The sequence below is a fragment of the Leishmania panamensis genome (assembly GCF_000755165.1).
Source record: "Leishmania panamensis strain MHOM/PA/94/PSC-1 chromosome 25 sequence".
NCBI classification, from domain to species: Eukaryota; Euglenozoa; class Kinetoplastea; order Trypanosomatida; family Trypanosomatidae; genus Leishmania; species Leishmania panamensis.
In genome coordinates this window covers 102,121-120,703 of record NC_025871.1, presented here as the reverse complement: position 1 = coordinate 120,703, position 18,583 = coordinate 102,121, and the positions used below count along the sequence as shown (strand labels likewise).

The window sequence follows — 18,583 nt, the reverse complement described above, 5'->3', positions numbered from 1 at the left end:
GACTGCACAGACAAGTGCGCTCTTCTGTTGTGCTCGATGTCGATTCTCATTCACTCAGCAGACACACCCACATGTGCGCAGCGTGCTGTGTGATGCTCCGATGCTGCACTTGGGGTCTTTGGGTCGCATCACCTACCCCTATATGTATATGTATATATATGTAGGGTAGAGTAGAGTGTGTCAGCGTAGCTGAGGTTGTTTCTCCATGGTGCTGTGGCGAGGGGTGGGACGGTCCGAGGTGGGTGGGTGAGTGGATGTGGCAGTCTTTGCAACCCTTCTGTTCGTACTGCAGCACTGCCTATGCATTCACACTCCTGCTTGTATGGGTGTGTGGGTGCGGAGAGGGAGGGTTACGAGGATGGCACAAGAGGATAGGAGAGTCACATTGCGAGGGTGTGCCTGCCATCATTTCCTCTTCCCCTTCAACGCCGCATCAAGGACGCCCTGCTACGACACCTTGGCAGCCCTTAATGCACACATTTACTGCACCCCTTCCGCAGCGTAGATGCCCGTCTGCAGCATCACTCCTCAAAATATCAAGTTCCCTCCCCCGCCTTGCCTGGTTAGGTCGCCGTGGCCCTCGTGAGGGGGTGGCCGTTGTTCTTCCTTTCACGCGTCCGCTACACTTCCGTAAGCATCCTTTTTTGTGGTGAGGCGCGGAGCGTTACCCCACCTCACTGCCGTGTTCTCCTTCTCGTTGCACGTGCAGGGCCAACGAAGCGTACAGGCGGGGACATGTTGGGAGATGCACTTGCCTCTGCAGACGTGATTTGGGGATGCCAGTGTGGTGCATTCTGGCAGAAGCGCTCCTTATTCGTCCAACTCGCACGGTGTTAGCTTCCTCCCTCCTCAACACTCACCCATGCACTGGTGCCGTTAGTGGACGCACACGGCTCCGGATGAGAGTTTACTTTGCTTCGTTCATCTCGGAACCGCCTGCTCGTTCTTCTTTCACTAAACACACACCCACACACACACACACGCACTCCCTCGCATACTCTTGCTTGCGCGTGTAACAAGCGTACCCAGCCGTCACTCCTCTCCCCACTAACCCCTTCATTGCCGCCTCGTTCTGTGGGTCAGTGTCCAGCGGCGAATGTAACCACTGCCCCCTTCCTGGAAGAAAGAAGCGCATACGCACATACATACCCCATCCCTTAAGAACCCGCTCGTACACGAGAGAGGTAGAAGCCCACATCGTACTAAACCATGGGTCGAAACAAGAAGAGGTCCAAGGCGGTGGCGCATGCTCAGTCGTGCAGCGACGAGGAGCGTGAAGAAGAGCACGATGCAGCCTCCACAGCGGCCGCGACCGCGTATGCCGAAGGCAGCAAGGATGAGGCTGGTGCACCGGCTGCTGCTGGTGTTGCTACGGCCACGTCCGTCCAGCACAGCGGCCACGGCTCAGAGCGTGGAAGCGACTGCGCTGCTAGTGCCCCCCAAGGGAAAAAGAAGGAGTACAGGGGCAACCGCCTCAACAAGTTGGACAACCAGCGCAGTAAAGGCAAGGGCAAAAATGCGAGCGTGGGCGACAAGGCGGACGGCGCGGCGGCGGGAGAGAGGAACGGGGGCGATGACGAACCACTCATCGTGACACGGCAGAGGGCGGTGGAGGTGCTCTACTGCCCCATCTGCACCTTTCCAGCGGAGATGTGCGAGTTCAGTGGAATGGTGGAGAAGTGCCGGCCGTGGCTGCTCGAGCACGCAGCGGACCTGGCTGACGCTGAGGAGCGCGGCCGCAGGCGCCGCATTCTAACGGAAAAGGACCGCCTGGAGGCACTGCTGGAGGGACGCGGCATCAAGAAGGCGCTGGATCGCATTGTCGTACTGGAGGTGGAGAAACGCACTGGGCGACGCATGACCACCTCTGTCTTTGGCATGGACCTCTTCGGCTTCAACCTGAAGGATGTGTCGAAGGACTGGCGCAAGCGCTTCTCCTGCGGTGCCGGCGTGCGAGCTGCAGAGGAGGGTAAGCATCAGGATTGCATTGACATCCAGGGAAACGTGGTGGATCAGCTGGCCGAGATGCTTATCACCAAGTACAAGATTCCGAAGGAGTCTGTGTACATGATGGAAGGTAAAAAGAGAGTTCCCTACCCATACTAGGTGCTGCCGATGCGGTTATCGCCGCAGCAGTGATACCCCACGCTCGTGCAGTGTAGTTGTTGATGCCTGCGAAGCGGCGATGTCGCGCAGGCCATAACTCTGGTAGAGCGAACGAAGGAGGCAGCAAAACACTGGCCGCTGTTGTGCGTGCCGAGATGCAGGCGAGGGGTCGAACGAGGGGACACGAGCCTGTGCCCTTGCAACGCGACGGTGCATGCGCTTCCTACGCCCCGCGTTTGTGAATGTGGGAGCCGGTTCTGTTGAACGCGGCCGTGTAATTGTCGTTCTTCTGCGTAGATGTGTGGGCCGAGACGGTGAGATGGAGGTTCGAGGGGGCGCGCGGCAGATGATCTTTACCATTCTTGCTTCCCTTTCCTCTCATAACCTCTTTCATGCAACGCACCAGCAAATGTGAAGTGCGTGTGTTGCGGCAGTGCTCTGCCATGTGCCTGTGCGCCTGACGCTGCGTCACTCGAACCGTGCAGTCGTTGCTGCAGGAAGCACCGCAAACAGGGAGTGCTAGAAGGTGACAGGGGGGGGGAGGAGGAGGAGGGGGAGGGGCGGCTGCGCCTCACTTGCCTTAATATGAATTTCGCCCTCTCCTCCAAAGCGCAGTGAAATATGTCACTCCGCTTCATAGGTGCAACCTGTTGCGGCGCTGGAGCTGCTACAGGCCTTTGCGCTTGTGTTCGTGTGTCTCTGTGCACGTCTCCGTGTGTCTGGGTGTTGTGTTCTTGTTTTCCTCTGTCTTCTGTATTCCTCGCTAGTCATACTCGCCGGCCTCTCCCAGCGTGAGTGTGTTTGTTCTCCTCAAACCCACCTCGGAGTGGGCAGGGAGGGGAGGGGGGACGATGCGCGCACTCGTGTTCGACGGTGGAAGGCTGCTGCCAGTACGGCGATTGCTCTAATGAGGCGAGTCTGTTTCTGCACATATCTGTCAGGTATCGACCTTAGTGCGGACAACCGCGCGTCATGTCTTTCGATTTCTTTAGTGACACGTGCCGAGTTGCGATGTTAGCGCACTGTGTTGTTTGGTTCTGCTGTGAGACTCCCCTGCGGTGATGTCGTGCACCTTTTCTCTCGTTCTCTTCCTTGTTTCTGTCATCTCTTCGCCACCGCTGTTGTGTCGTTGTGGCTGGAACCTTTGGCTTGCACCTGCCAGTCTCTCACGTCCCACAACGCACTGGGCACCGCGTACGCAGAGGGTGCCCTCTCCAAAATTCTCTCCTGCAACCGGGTACACCCCCGCAGCTAGTGCAGCCCCATACCCCTCCCCCCATTGGGAGGGGAGAGAGAGCCCGCTCCATTGGACAGTCTCACCTTCAACAAGACCAGCACGCCACAGCACACCATGTCGAGGTTCCTCAAAAATTTGATCTACAACACCTTCATCTCGGAGGCATCGAAAACGCCCCTGGTGCAACGTGCGGCAGAGAAGGCGGCTCGCATGGAGCGCAACTTCACTGGCGAGAAGCTCGGGCTGTGGTTCGGCGCCACTGTCCGTGAGGTCTCTAACGACATCAGGTCCAGCTACAAGATTCTGTATGCATACCTCAACCCTGGCGCAGCGACGCCGCAGCCGCAGTCCCTGTCGACAGCGAATAAGCGGGTGAAGATTGCCGGTGACGATACTACGCCGCCCAAAGGACGGTAAAGCCTCACTAACCGCGCGCACCCCCAGCCACCGCGGAGGGTGTCGTTACTTCTCTCACCGATATCCACTCTCTCACAGACATTCACGAACCGACGTCATCTGGGGCCTGCCCTCCGCTGGTTGCAGACGCGTGTCCTCTCCTCTTGTCTTTTGGGTGTGTCTCGCAGAACGGTGAGCGCGGGGGAGCGGTGCAGTGCGAAGCACGAGGGCTTTTCTTCAAGGAGCGCCGTCTACGAAGTCTACGGCTACGCCCCCGGAAGAGAGCTCCCCAGCACTTCCACCCTTGATATTTGGTACTTTACGCTGCTGTGGAGGAGGAGACGTGCCATCTGACGAGGGAAAGAGGGCGTGAGTGACTTCCCTAGCGACCGCCGCTCTTCCTCCTCTCTGTTGGTGTGTGTGTGTGTGCGTGTGATTTTGTCTGAGCGATTGCCATCCTTTGTGTTCTTTTGGTGCGCTCTCGCTCTTCTGGGCTCGCCTCCTCTGCGTAGATGTGCCTACGTGTGAGGGTGTCGACGCATGCCTTCTCTGATCTCCATCACGTGAAGCACCACCACCACTACTAGCAAATTATAAACGAAACCTATCAACTACTAAGCCCGCGCCCCCCCCTCTCACCGTCGTTTCTCTCCCGCACCACCTACCGTTCTTTGGCTTTTCGCTACCCCCCTTCCCATCGCACACTGCAAGTGCTACCCCCTCGTCATGGTGGGATGTGTGTATGTGCGTCACACTGCAGGTTGCTGCAACGCTCATCAGCCCTAAGCGGACAATACCACTCTCTGTCTGGTGCAACCGCGAGCGAGGAAGGGTAGTGGGTGGCGCTGGCGGGCCGCTTCATGCGTCGAACAGGGGGCCAATGAACGATTCATTTTATTCAAGCGCACACACCCTCTCTCTGCTCTCCCCCTCCCCGCTGCCACTCTGGCGGCAGAGCGCCCCCCCCGATCGTTTCTTCCGCCTATTCCTCTTTCCCTTGGTGCGGATGGGCGTGCTAGGTGGAGCATCCTATGTGGCTGAGGTTCAGCAGGCAGCGACAGCGGCAGACGCTCTTGCTGCAGTGCAGTCAGGCCTCGCAGATACCTCTGTCTTCTTCTACGGAGCCCTCCTGAGTGCGCTTGAGGCGTACATGGGCAAGCAGGACGTGGCGACTGTACCGGCCGACACGTCAGACACGATTGCGCTACTGAAGCTGCTTGCCTTCAACACGGTGTCCGATGTCGCTGCAGCGTCTGAGAGTGTCAAGGCCCTCCTCTCCCAGCACCCGTGCCTGATGAAAAAGCTACAGTTGCTTTCATTTCTTACTTTATGTAGCCAGCACCCGCTGACACCTGACGGCGTGTGCCTCTCGTACGGCGATGTTGAGCGGGCGCTTGGAGTGCATGACACGGTGTCGGTGCAGTGCGCGGTGCTGCATGCCGTGCAACAGCGACTGTGTGTGGCCCGACTCAACGAACGCGAGCGGCAGATGCGCGTGTACTCTTACGAGAGCCGCAACGTGACGCCATACGACATAGCCGAGTTGAAGGAGCGGGTGGCGCAGTGGACTGCCTACGCCGAGGCGCACCTGCGTGATATTCAGCCAAGCTGAGCGTGTTGTGCACCTACCAAGAGAGTAGGGTTAGTGATTCCCCTTACGTGTCCACCTTCACTCCTATCCCCGCACACGCGCACGCGAAAGGGATCTGCCCGCGTGTGTTTCCGAGGTAGGGATGAATGGGCGCAGGCCGGTCGCACCTGACGCAGCGCGATGGGTCTGAGGGCCGCACCTTCTCTTCTCCCGCCTCTTTCCTGCGCGTGTTGTCATTTTCCGCGCTCGCGTCGGCTTCCCCTCGCCACCCGCAGTTTTCTTTGTTCGCTCTTGTTTACTTCTCCACACACGCCGGCACGGCAATGCACTGCGTGACTCCATCGCTGTCCCTCTTCCTTCCCTTTCTCTCGATCTGTATGGGGTGGCGTTGTGCCTGCTTGTCCTTGACGTGTGTGTTGTTTGCTCGTACGCGTGTCTTGTCGTTTCTTCCTCCCCGCTACGTCTGGTTTTCTTCGCCGTTGATTCTTGCCTCTCTCTCTCCCCCTCTCTCTCGCTCCGTCAGCTGTTTCCCCATCGCCCGCCTTTTTTCGGTGAGGCGCTTGAGTCACGTGAGCGTTTTGTGTGCGGAGGACGCGACGAGTGTGCTGGGGTGCTTTCCCATCACTGATCTACAGACAGGCGCAGCGACAAGCGCCGAGCCACTGGAGAGGAATGTGCGCGTCTGTCACACGACAGGGAAGAGAGAGAGAGAGAGGCGAACTTTTCTTTTCTCTTTGCTGACATTCGCGTTGGTTGACGTCCACAGGCTTCTCCTGCTGCCTCACAGTGAGGCGCACCTTGGACTTGTGCAAGTGCTGGATGCCTCACTCTTCTCGGCCATACTCTGCCCCCCCCTCGTTTTCCCCATGTTGCCCTGCAATGGGGGGGTCTTCATCCATCCCCCTTCTTACCTCTACTCTTACCTTGTCCGCTTCCTCCTTTGCTGCTACTGCGGTGACTGTGTAGTCCGGTTGCTGCTTCTTCCATCTTCCTACGTGCGTGCGGCGCATTGTTGCTGTGTCATCGCGAGTCTGTCATCGTGTTTTCCTGTGTGCCTCATCGCTTCCTCCTTCGTCTTTGCGCAAGTGAGCGCAGCGCACACACTCGGCTCGTCTTGTTGGGGGTGCGAGCGGCTGTGAGGATTTCTTGCTTCTGGTGTTCATCGTGGCTGTTGTTTTTCGAGCTAAGCTTTTACCGCATCCTTACTCCCCACCAGCACCTCAGCTCGTCTCACCTCACAGGAGTGATACACCCATGAGCACACACGCCTCTGTGGTGACGCTTGAGCATAACTTCTCTCTCTCTCTCTTTGTGTTTTTTCCATATTCCGCTTGAGCGCCACCGCCCGGCGGAGACGTACCACGCCGAGCGCCATTACGGCGTTGAGTGGGAAACGACGAAGAGAGCGAGACGCTCACCTGCGCCACAGCCGCTTCCACTTGCAGCAACTTTTCCTCTTCCTGTCGTATCGACAGCGGGCCTGCCCGGTACACGCTGGGACACCGGCGCCGACGCACACGACTACCCGTCCTGCTATGATATTTGCCGCTGTTTTAGCCCCTTGTCACACCGCTGCGTCTCCCGGCTCGCTCGCTCTTCTTCACGGTTGACTATGTCGACAGTGACGTCAAATTCTACGTCCATGCAGGGTGCAGCCGCTGCGCGAACAGCAGCCCCGGCCGCCACGGAGGATGAGGCTGTGTCGTACACAAGCTCTGTCGTTCAGCTCCCACCGACGGTGCCGGAGCTGATCAAGTGCCTGGAGCAGCAGCACGAGCGATGCGCGCAGCTGACGCGCTGCCTCCAGCGCGTGCACGCAGAGACGATTCAACTCGTGGCAAGCAATGCAGGGACACCTGCCAGAGAGCGGTATAGTGCCCTCTCTGCTGTCGCTGCAGACGGCAATGCTAAGTCGAATACCTCCCTCGCTGGTAGTTCGCTGAGAGCGTCGACACCACCGCCGCCGGCTTCTTCCGCTTCCCCAGCCCAACCGGCTGCTGCTGTCAACTCGATCCCCGCCGTCGTAGTTGCGCGCGGCGTTGTTGCCACCTCGACGACGGGTACCGGCACGGCTTTGACCGGCAAAGTGATGAGTGCGGCTGGGATGTCCCCAACCACCACCACTGCGGTGCGCGCTGTGGTTGTGACTGCTGAGTCAGCGACGGTGACGCCGTCGGTGTCTCCTGACGCGATGCCCGGCAAAGCCTCGGCCTCCACAACGGCGATGGCGAGCAGCACACCGGCAACTGCACTCTCCTCCGAGCAGGTTGCAGAGCTGCGTCTCAGGGTTGTTGCATTGGAGACTACGCAACAGCTGTTGACTAGCACACAGAGTGAGCTGCGCACCACCCAGACTGCCTTGGCCCGGGAGAGGGAGCTGCTGGAGACTGCACTGACGGACCTCGCCCAACTTCGCAAAGAGGTCCTTGCCAATACAACGGAGGCTTCCTCGTCGCTGCCCCAAGCGGACAACACGCCAGTCTCTGCGGCGCATCATCTCGCAGATATGCAGACCCGTTTGGCAGCGCGAGAGGCGGAGGTGCACGCGGCACGCCTGCGACACGAGAGCGCCGTGTACGAGCTGACGCAGCTGCAGGAACGCATCTCCATCATGACGCGCGAGAAGGCGTTCCTGCAGGAGACAAATACGCACTTGGAAGGGCAGCTGCAGCGCCTCCTGACAAGTTCGATGGCGATCGCGCCTCAGTCTGCATCGCGATCTGAAGTTCCGGCAGCGGCGGCACCGCGGCTCACCGCCAGCGAAGCATACCAGAAGGAGGCGCTCGAGAAGCAGATCAATGACCTACGCGTAATGACCGACAAGCTGACACGCGATTTGAGGAAACAGACGGCGCGGCGTGCCAAGGCGGAGGAAATGGCACAGGCCCTTCAGAGAGAGAACACTGAGCTGAAGGCGTCAGCGCTGCTGTACCGCCGGCAGGTGAATGAGAGTGAACTGGAGCTGGAGTGGACAATCTCGCGTAAGGAGGATGATGAGCGACTCCGGAAGCTAGAGCGCGACACAAACTGCTTGCGCAGTGCTCTCCGTGACCGAACCGACCAGTACCAGCGTGAAAAAATGGAATGGGAGCAGCAGCTGCTCACTTTGTCTCGGCAAGTGCGTGTGCACGTAGCGGCAGCGAAGCAGCTGCTGAAGCGCGTGCTGGTCTACCAGGTTCGAGAGATGGTGTGGCAACAGTGCCGACATGCTGGGACACAACTCAGTCGTCGGCACGCTGCCGGGACGACCTCATCGGCGAGCTGCAGTTCCAACGGCGCACCGAAGCCTGGCATACCGACTACCACTGCGGCATCGGCGTCGCCGTCGCCGCCGTCGTCGCGTGTTGAAGATGCCACTGCCACAACTCTCCGTGCCGATCTGCCGTCGCCCTCGGCGCCGTCGAGTCTTGTCTTGGGGGTCGCCGCCGATACTGCCATGCTTGTCGATCGAGAACGGCAACTCGAGGAGCTCAAGCACACCTTTGAGCGACGCGTCGCGCTGATGGAAGCGCAACACAAGGCTGAGACGCAGCAGCTGCTTGCCCTCAACAAGGAGCTGCGCCAGGCGCTGACGGTTTCCCAGGACGACTTGACTGAGAAGACAAGGCTGCTCGAGGCGGCACAGCGTCGGTCACCGCCATCCGTGGCGGTGCCGCTGTGCAGCACCCACGATCCACCGACGACGACATCGCAGCGCTCGTCCATTTCGAGCGGCTGGCGGGAGATGCCGACCACGTTGGTTTGTCGCACCGTCGGCGAAGACGGCCCTGCTGTCGGCGTCCTCGACAAAGGCGATCTGCACCCGTCAACCCATACCCTCAGCGCAGCGTCTCCGCGGCAGGTTACCGACGTCGAACGGCGCTACAACCCGGAGCACATGCCCACGTGGGAGGCGGTGCAGGTGGAGAACGAGGCGCTACTCGATCGATTGACCACCATGCAGGAGGAGAAGTGGAAGTTGACGACCGTGATTGAGGACCTGCAGCAGCAGTGTGGCGCGCTGAAGGGCGAGCTCCAGCGAAACGCCTCCACCATGAACCAGCTGTTGACGGCTGGCATGCTGACCCCTTCGGCGGCGACGCGTGGTAATGACGAGGGCCAACTACGCGTTCTGCAGTGTCTTCTACAGGAAACATTGAAAGCGAAGTTTGAGCTCGAGGAACGGCTGCAGGCGGCGGCGCGGAAGTTTTAATGAGGGCCTGGAATGGAAAGAGTTGCTCTTCGATTCCTTTTTGTGTTTGCCTCACAGACGTAAGGGGGAACGCCACGCTTGCACACACGTATGCGTGGATGTCTCAGCTGCACAACAGCGTTGCAAGTGTGCTGTTCCTGTCTCACTTCTCTCCCCGGCCTTTTGTTTTCTTCTCTCGCCTCTCTCATGCATGCACTTGACTGCGCTCTGCACCGCTGCTGCTGCTCTCCCCTTTTCTGTTTGGTTTGTGGTTTTGTGTGGCCTTTGGTCGTTGTGTTTTTCTCTGTTTCTTCCGTCCTTGACTCTCGCTGCGATTGCTGGGGGGTGCTGCGCCCACACACCCACGCCTGCGCACAAAGCCGTACTTGTAGCGCTCAGCACCTGATGCCTGATCGTGGACGGCAGAGTGACTCCTTCCACGAAACATGCGTAGAGCGAGATTGCTGAAGAGGTTTGAGGTACACGTGTGGTGGGTTGTTCGCTGTGCCCACCCCCTCCCTTCCTTTCCCCAACCAGACGGAAAAACACGAGGGTCTGTCTATGAGAGCAGCGTGCCCTGAGTGACAGCGCTGCCGTCTATTTCTGGGATCTCATGGGTGTGTCGTGTACTGCTCCTTAGTGGTTTCGCTGGCGGAAGTGTATGTCGCTGGCAGCGATCTCGTACCACCACCCTTCTCTATTCCGCCCTCCTCACTCTTTGTGGCTCTAATGAGGATATTCCCATGTCCTGCCAGCGGCCTTTTTCTCTTGTCCTCGCTCCCACTCGCTTACCCAGGACGGCGACTACTGGTGCAGTAGTAAACCACAAAACGCTCTCCTTACCTGCATTCGCCACCCCGGAGGCAGCTACATGCACGGCGCTCAACAAGGGCAATACTCTCAGTCCCGCTTTGTTTCCTCTTTGTCTGGTTACTGCCCCATGTCTCTCAGCAGCAGCAGCATCAATGTGGCCGACATGATGGCCAAGGCAATCACCACCTCTGGCGACTTCTACAGCGGACGCAACAGTGTGCAGGGCATTCAAGACCGCAAAGACGCCATTCGAGAGAAGCGCCGTGATCAGAAGAACACCCTGTCGCAGTGGTATGGCATGAAGAAGAAGCCACTCAGCGCAGACGAGAAGCAAGAGATTGAGCTGCTAAAGTACCGCAACTTTGTGGACCCAGAGCATCAACATCAGGCACCCAAGAAGATAGCGGATGTGGGGGAGAGCGAATTCATGGAGTTCGGCTACTTCACCGATGCGGGGCGCAACAAGCGCCGACGCTGCAAGTCCTTCGCGGATGAATGGATTGAGGAGAACCCGCAGTTTGCAGAGGTCGTGGCCACGCGCATCAAGTCCAGCATAAAGGCAAATCAAAAGTCAAAGGCAGCGAGAGCGAAGAAGGCGGCAATAGAGGCGGCCAAAGCGAAGGAGAAGCGCATGTCGAAGCGCAGGTCCAAGCGTGACGTTTTATAATTGCCCGAGGTGGGAAACGGGGAAGGATGAGCTGAGAGGGAGGAGAGAAGCCCACGCAGAATGAATGTAGGCACCCACTTGTAGTTCTTGTTCTCTCGGCGTGTGTGTGTGTAGAGCTGCCGCTGCTGTTGTTCTTAAGTGTTGTGGTCGTAAGTTGCGCGTATGATGACGGTCCCGTGCCTCAATGTTAGTCTCTCCTCCTCATGTGTGCAGACCGTTATGAATTCGTCTGTGCGTGTGTTTGTGCGTCTGTGGAAGAGGGAGTTGCGGCGTTGTCAAACCCGCGTGTGCGCTTCTTCCCTTCTTTTTTTGTCGTTGTTTTTCTCTCTGTGCGTCTCGTCGTCTCTTTTCCTCGGATTGGGCAGCTTAGGCGAGTCTGCGTGTACGCGTGCGCTTGGGTGTGTGTGGGAGGGGGGCCGCGTCTACTGATATGCGAATGAGTCACCACAAATGCACCCACGCACGATCCCCATTAATGGCGTCACGCGTGCGGGCCTTACAGCACTGCTTCATCCTCGCCGCTTCTCGCGCGTCCTCTCTGCGCCTCGTTTTGCCCTCTTTCCTTTTCGCATCGTTGGCCATTTCTAAGAAGCTGCCGCCTTGCTGAACGGCGTAATGAATGCAGAGCACCCGACGTACCGTCTGGCGAGCCAAAGGCAGCAGCGGCGCCCCCCTCCCCCCCCCCATGCGGGCCTCTCTCCTCTGCGACCCCTCCCTCTTAAGTTCTACAGAACAAGGGGGGGGGGAGGGGAAGAGAGAAGGACAACGCATACTATACAATGCCTGGGCGTCTCACCTCAGCAGCAATGCATGCCATCGCGTCAATTGTGGCTGTTCGCCATTGACATACCCTGGCATCCTCCGCTCTCCCCTTCTCCGTGCTTTGATAGAGAGAGGAAAAAAAAGAAGCGCTTCCCTCATTGGCTGTGCGTCCGTGCGTGTAGTGGCACACCGACGCCCCAATGCAGCGACTGTATTTGCGGGTACCGACGCCTCATCCCCACACCATACCCGTGGCACACGCCCTGCACTGCTAATCAGCTGCCCTGCAGTGTACCCCTCCAGTAGTGGCACCCCCCTTGCGTGTGTGCGTGTAGACCAGCTCGAGGGCAACACCCGCAGTACATCGCAGATGTCCCGCGCCAATGTCTTTGGACCGAATTCACTCTACTCCTTCACGAAGTTCGGAGCGCTGAACCGCAGCAATGGTGTCGTGCTGAGCAAACGCATGAAGGACACCTTCCGACTGGAGAACCAGAAGCACATGCGCAAGGACTTTGACCGCGAGCGGCGGTACCGCCTGTGCAAACGGTGCGGCATCACGTCTGTTACAGTGAATTTTGACCAGGTTCCATCAGCACGCGTGGGACTCTGGGGTCGATGTGTCGATGACAAAGACTACACTCACCACCGCTTCGCCGAGCTATCGCAGCGCGAGTATGAGCAGCTGCGTGACTGGCCACTCGACAAGCGGCTGAACTGGTGGCGATATGAAGGCAATGAGTGATGTGGTAGCGTGTCGTGGACGCGCAGGTGTCTGCCGACTCCGAAATACTTCCTGCAACGTGTTCGTCAGGGAGAGAGAGTCGGGTTGGCTCGCCGCATTCGCCTGGTGCCGCTGCCCGCCTCGCCTCCACCCCCCCCCTTTATCACCCCACGTCTTTGTCGAAGGGCGCTTTTCGCTTACAGTACAGGCGCACGCACATCCACACACTCACACGCAGCCGGCTTTGGTGGCTGACGTGAGGAGGTATAACCGCTCACTTACTTGCGCAACCTCAAACACGCAGTGGCACTTCTCGAGTCTCCGGAGGCAGTTTTTATCTGTGCCTGTGTGTCACTCTTCCTCTCTTCGTATTCTTCAATGGACGGATGTGCACCCGACAGCAGCAGACATGCCCATTGCCGCATATGGGCTGAATGCAAGCACAGAGACCCTCGTTGCATCACCCTTACTCTCTTCACACTCGCCCTTGATGGCGCCTCTTACTCCACCTTTCTGTTGGCGCGGAATCGCATCGAGGCGTCTCTGTGTGTGGAGGGTGGCGCGCATTTTATGCGTTGGTGCACTGGATGGCATCCCTTCAGCAGGTCTTCGGTTCCTGTCCCGTGGCCCGCACGCTTCCTCCGCACTCCTTCCCTGCAACTGGGGCTATTCGTGCTGTTTTCTTTCTCGTTTGGTCTTCTTCACTGCTTCAAAATCCACGTCACATAGACGCATGACTTAGGACGGAGGGTGGGGAACCTCTGAGCACGCGGGGCCTGACACAGCTTGCTCTCTCTCTCGGCACCCCCCACGGTTCCGCTGATAATATATAACTGTGTTGTCTTTTATCCACTGAGGGCGCCTCATCATGAACCAGCTGTACGAAGCAATGCCGATTCCGCTCTCTGACGACGCGGAGGATACGCTCGAGGGATCAGGCTTGGAGGTGAGCTCCCACGCTAGTGGCGCCAGCTCATGGTCCCGCAGCTGCACGCACAGCGCAGACGCAGGATCGTCGACGTCATCAGGCGCTCCTGGAGAGATGCCCGAGGATGACGCGGAAGCTTGCGGCAGGGACATTTATGCGGCGAAACGCTGGCATCCTGAGCGACACGGCCATCACCATAACGTCTTCACCACCTCGAGCTCGCCAAATAACCTCTTTGCGTTTCTCGCGCAACTGCTGGACGTCGCAAAGGGTCTCTACACCAGACTGGAGCGTCTCCAACCCAGCATGGCGGCCGCTGTAGCGGCCCCACCACCGTACTCGCAGACGTCCCGCGCCAACGAAGAGAGTCGTGCATCGCATGTAAACGGCAAAGGCACGGCTAAGGCAGCGTTTCAAGGCATTGCAAAACTCCGCACCCGACTCTGTAAGGAGATGGCAAATGTGCAACGTGCGGTGGAGGGGCTCAGTGCGGCTGGATGCACAGATGTGTTGACGTCGTCCTCGCCTGATCCGCTTGCCGTGCCTCCTGCCATCTTCGAGTCCGCAGTGGCGTGCGCACAGTGTAACTCGATTTCACACTATGGCGGTATCGTGGCCTGCCTTGAGCGCGAGCGCGACGTCACCGGGGTGTACGTGCCTGTGAGTAGCTACGTGGGGCCACCACAATGTGTGCACCTAGCTTCAGTGAAGGGGATGAGCACCACGCATAGGCCCTCTTTCCGAGAAGATATGCGCATCGAGGTGGATGTAGTCTCTAACAGCGGGCACCGCTGGATCAAGGTGAAGGCGACCACGGCGCGCAACCTTGAGCTCGAGGCCGCGGCGCTGGACGTGAACGGTGCGACTCCCTTTACAGACATGCTCCTGGCCCTCATCGAGTGCTCCAAACGGACCTGCTTGCCGCACCGACGTACCCCTCAGGTGGCCGTCGTGTTGCTCCACCCGCCACCGCTCGTGCTGAGGAAGTTCTTTGCGGAGCACAGTGTCTTCTGGGCGCCGCTCTCTGAAGACTGCGGCGTAGCCACGCCACATCACCGAATGCAAGCACAACTGCCGCACGCAGCAGTTACTCAGAGCGCCACCACGTGGTTTCCACCACTGACGCTGTCTCCTGCGGTCATTTGCCTCGACACGACCGCGTTGGTCACGCTCTGCTCTCAGAGTTGCTACGTGGATGGTTTACCCTACAGTGTGCGGATGGAGCGACTGGCACCGTTTCGCGTATTGCAGGAGCAGCAGCGGAAGGAAGTTGATGAGTGCAGTGCTGTTGTAGCGGCCTTGGAGCCAGCGCTGCGCTTGCACACCGCCTGGTACACCAGCGAGGCACTCGAGCAGGTAATGCGGCAGGCACTGCTGCTACAGGGCGACGACGCAGCAGCCGAAACAACACCATCATCAGCCGTCAAGCTGCATGGTCAGGTTTTTCCCACAGGGCTCATCCTGCCGATAAAGCTCGACTGGCTCGCGCCGCTGGAGGTAGCGGCGCGAGAGCGGTCTTGCGATGCCGCGGACGGAAGCACCCACCAATGCATTACCACTACCGCTGCAACCACTACAGCAACGCCTGCAGTCGTACCCCTTGATGAGTCGAGCCTTCTGGTGGAGTGCAGTGATCTCATCGGGAGAGATGCCGCGTCTGTCTTGTCCTCGCTGCAGCGGCGACCCAACTGGATCATGGCGGATGTCACGTACGAGGAGTTCAAGTGGATCCTGGAGACGATTGCGGGACCGCAGGAGGTTGCGCGCGCCGCACGTCTGCTGCGCCTTGTGAGTGTGGTAGACACAACGTTTCTGCGGGACAGCATGCGTAGCAGAGGCGACTGCGAAGGCAGCAATGGTGCACCAAGCACCACCGGACGTGGCACAGCGGCATCACGCTCTTCTTCACCGCCACCCTCCCTATTCACCTTCGTGGAGTATCTCCGGCTCAGCGGCAAGGTGTTCCTGCGCAACAAGTTTGTCTTTGGTCTCGCTGACGCTGTCAACGCGATCATGGTTACCTCGAATGAGCAGATGATCCACGCTGCCCGTGAGCAGGGTGTCCACATTGAGGCGTGCTTTCACCCGTGCCGCTCGCTTACCGAGCAGAAGATGTACGGGCTGCAGCGGCGTCATGGCCCTGAAAGCCCCCCAGCCGTTACCCTCTAGCTGGCGCGGAGAGAAAGTGGGGAGGAGGGTGCATGCGAGGGGGAGGGGTGGTCAACAGAAGTGGGGGACGAGAAATGTTGGAGCGGTGCTGGTGCGCTTTTTTCCCGTTGGGCTACAACTCTCCGTTCGCTCGCGTGCCCTCTTGCTCTGCTTTTTTTTCCGTGTGTCATGTGTGGGTGGACGCGGCTAACTCACCGACATTTCTACGAGCAGATGGAGAACACTCCCCCCTTTTTGAGCACCGGCATGGCACTTGCGCTCACCAGCGGGTTCACGAATGATATTTTCAGTGAGCCGTTTGACATCGTCGCAAGAGGCGGGGGCACCTGCACGCGTATGTGTGCTTGAGCGTGCGTGCGGATCTTGAAAAGTTATGGGCAGCGGAGCCCATAGAAGAAACGAGGCGCCATCGCCGCTGCTATCACGCTCGCTCCCGGTCCCCTGCCGAGGCGAGGGAGGACGAGAGCTACAGAAGTGCGCCATCTTGCGTTGAGGCTTCCTCCATGTACTGGGTGATTTCCTGCGTCTCTCTTATTCTCAATTTTCGTTCTACCGATTCTCACCCTCACTCTTCTTCCTCTTTGCTCATCCTCACGTCCTTCATCCCTCATGCGCACATGTGTACACCCATACATACATACACGACACACCTCCTTCACCGTCTGTCGCTCTCTTTCCACACACTACCAGAGGTGGCTGGCTGCCTATGCGCAGCCCTCGTTCTTCTGCTTTTCCTTTCCCTTTCATCTAGCGTGCTTTGCTGCTCCAGGCAATCGATATTGAGAGCAGCAGCCCATACCTCATCTACCCGCCTACCCACACCACCGCCTCCCCGCTCTGCCTCTCAGGACTGTACTCACACGCCCATACGGAGCAGCAGCAAGAACAAGAGAGGTGCATAGCAATCCGCGGGAAAGAAGGCACTGTGACTTGCATAGATAGCACGTTGGGTGCGTCTCTTCCTCTCTTTTTCTGCTCCTGCTCGGTGACTCTCTCTCTCTCTCTGCCCCTCTCGTCGTCGTGTTTCAGAGCACGTTCCGTCAGCAGCGTGTGCGTGTGCGTGTGCGCGTGTGTGTGTGTGTCTGTCGCTGTGTCGTCTTCAGCTTCCCCACTCTCCCTTCGGCGTGCGCGTTCTTTTTTCGCTCTCTTTTCGGCTTTTCATCGTTGTCTCCCTCCCTCCCTCCTCTCAGCAGCCGCGCTCCATTTTCCGCGCCTTTCACGTGTCGTGGGTGCCGGGCAGCCTGCGCACAGGCCCTCTGCCTCGCCGCATCACGCCACGGAGAGGCTCTTTTACCAGGTATCCGCTCAGCAGACGCTGTAGCGCACACGGCGTTCGTGTGGAACAGTGAAGCACCGAGGTAGATTCGTTCCTAGCCGGCGGCAGAGGGCCTAGAAGAGACGCAGCCGACACAATGGCTGACACAGCCGCTGGGCAAGGCTCTTCGTGAGCAACACGCGGCACTCTACAGCGAGGCGACTCCCTTTCTGGAAAACACGGACGGCAGGCGAGTGGGTGATGGGCACGCCTGTCCGCGAGGGCGGTGCGTCGACTCGGACAGACGCGCACATGTCAGTGCGGTGACATGAGCAGCGATATCATCAGCGGGTCGAGCGGGCCACATGCGATGGCTGAGAGAGCTGCAGCTGATGCCAAGCGCCCTGCTGAGGTTTAACCTGGCGAAGGCGGTCATTTCCACCTGGGCGTGCGGGCGGCAGGGGCACGAGAGTGGAAGTGGTGAACGGCCTCAAGAGCCCCTGTGCTGGTAAAGGGGTGTGAGCCCACTCCACCTTCCCCTGCACGGGAGCCAGCCAGACCAATGCGATTGATCGATGTCGCCGGAGCTCTGATTAGCGAGCGCCGCGAGGAGGTTGGGGCGAGAAACCAAGACGCACCCGTCTGCCCCGCTGCACCTCGAGGAGACGAAGACACCTCACAAGAAGCTCTCGAGAACCCAGCTGCGCGCCGCACTCGTCCTGAAGCTGGCGCGGCACTCCGCACGAGGGATGGGGCAATATCCGAGGGTTCGGCGAACTTGCCGGCGACTTCAATGTGCGCATCACGACCCGCCATGGAAACGGTGCGAAGCTCCGCGGGCCGTGTGCGACAGGGGCGCAGTTGCCGCGAGAGGACGCGCTGCTGCAGCTGAAGCGGATGAAGTGTCGACGTCCACCACAGCGCCTCTTTGCGGACGTGACTCGCTAGTACAGACGTGCACCCGCCAAGCCGGCTCGGCAGAGGCCAGCCGCAATGGCGGGCTGCGGACCCGCTGACAAACCATGGGTATCTCACAGCGAATCACTCGGCACACGCAGAGCCCCGAGCGGCGATGCTGTGTCTGCAGGCCCTGCTGTCAGAAGAGCTGGTGGGCGCCAGAGACCGGACACTGCGCATCGCACCGGCCACGGGTCAGCCTGCAATTGTGGCAGCACAGGGGACGCACCACGGCTTCGGCGGAGTCGGAAGAGGCCACTGGCTTAACCGGCTGCGCGCGCACTCAATAAGCTTCTACTTCTCAAAGGGGGAGGGAGTAGATGTGGTGCTCTTTTACATTGCAGTACAGCAGAGCTTGGTGGATGACCTGCCGCGCAGCCTCGCCAAAGGACTGTGGCACCACTCGGGGTGCCACACGCCGCGCCGCCGACGGCTCGGCACTGCCTTTACTCGGGTCTGAGAAGTCTCCGCTATGCGGGCAGGCACTTGAAAGGCCATCCCCGCTCCTCGCAATGCGGTCTGGCGGGTGACAGACTTCTCTCAGCTTTCGTTTCTCCTTGCAGGGCTTAGCGCGGGATCGGTGGCTTCAAGCGCAGCCCTGGCGGAAGAGCCGCTGCGGAAGGCTTCTAGGCCGGTGCTGGGCCCTTTTTCTGTTCCGCAGTCGACGTGCTGGGAAGCCCCCCCCCCCCGCGACGAACCAGCGCGCGTCTCCTCTCTCGTCTCCTTACCTCCGCCGTCGTCGACGACGACGACGACGACGTCGTGTGTAGCGACACACTAACTACGTACGACGACGTACAACTGACG

General features: G+C 59.2%; 7 protein-coding genes across 7 annotated transcripts; all 7 read left to right on the top strand.

The window, feature by feature from the left end:
• Positions 1 to 1,209: 1,209 nt before the first annotated feature.
• On the top strand, positions 1,210 to 2,106 carry LPMP_250420 (hypothetical protein; the record flags this gene model as incomplete). The annotated part of the gene is made up of 1 exon (XM_010701312.1): positions 1,210 to 2,106. One exon carries the CDS (start codon positions 1,210 to 1,212, stop codon positions 2,104 to 2,106), a length of 897 nt encoding a protein of 298 aa, XP_010699614.1.
• Positions 2,107 to 3,457: 1,351 nt separating this feature from the next.
• On the top strand, positions 3,458 to 3,760 carry LPMP_250410 (hypothetical protein; the record flags this gene model as incomplete). The annotated part of the gene is made up of 1 exon (XM_010701311.1): positions 3,458 to 3,760. One exon carries the CDS (start codon positions 3,458 to 3,460, stop codon positions 3,758 to 3,760), a length of 303 nt encoding a protein of 100 aa, XP_010699613.1.
• An 859-nt stretch (positions 3,761 to 4,619) lies between these two features.
• LPMP_250400 (hypothetical protein) lies at positions 4,620 to 5,351 on the top strand (the record flags this gene model as incomplete). The annotated part of the gene is made up of 1 exon (XM_010701310.1): positions 4,620 to 5,351. One exon carries the CDS (start codon positions 4,620 to 4,622, stop codon positions 5,349 to 5,351), a length of 732 nt encoding a protein of 243 aa, XP_010699612.1.
• Positions 5,352 to 6,942: 1,591 nt separating this feature from the next.
• On the top strand, positions 6,943 to 9,522 carry LPMP_250390 (hypothetical protein; the record flags this gene model as incomplete). Its single annotated transcript, XM_010701309.1, has 1 exon — positions 6,943 to 9,522. One exon carries the CDS (start codon positions 6,943 to 6,945, stop codon positions 9,520 to 9,522), a length of 2,580 nt encoding a protein of 859 aa, XP_010699611.1.
• An 850-nt stretch (positions 9,523 to 10,372) lies between these two features.
• Positions 10,373 to 10,981, top strand: LPMP_250380 (hypothetical protein; the record flags this gene model as incomplete). Its single annotated transcript, XM_010701308.1, has 1 exon — positions 10,373 to 10,981. One exon carries the CDS (start codon positions 10,373 to 10,375, stop codon positions 10,979 to 10,981), a length of 609 nt encoding a protein of 202 aa, XP_010699610.1.
• Positions 10,982 to 11,600: 619 nt separating this feature from the next.
• On the top strand, positions 11,601 to 12,488 carry LPMP_250370 (hypothetical protein; the record flags this gene model as incomplete). The annotated part of the gene is made up of 1 exon (XM_010701307.1): positions 11,601 to 12,488. The coding sequence occupies one exon, from the start codon at positions 11,601 to 11,603 to the stop codon at positions 12,486 to 12,488; it is 888 nt and encodes a 295-aa protein (XP_010699609.1).
• An 847-nt stretch (positions 12,489 to 13,335) lies between these two features.
• LPMP_250360 (hypothetical protein) lies at positions 13,336 to 15,564 on the top strand (the record flags this gene model as incomplete). Its single annotated transcript, XM_010701306.1, has 1 exon — positions 13,336 to 15,564. One exon carries the CDS (start codon positions 13,336 to 13,338, stop codon positions 15,562 to 15,564), a length of 2,229 nt encoding a protein of 742 aa, XP_010699608.1.
• Between the last annotated feature and the right edge of the window lie 3,019 nt (positions 15,565 to 18,583).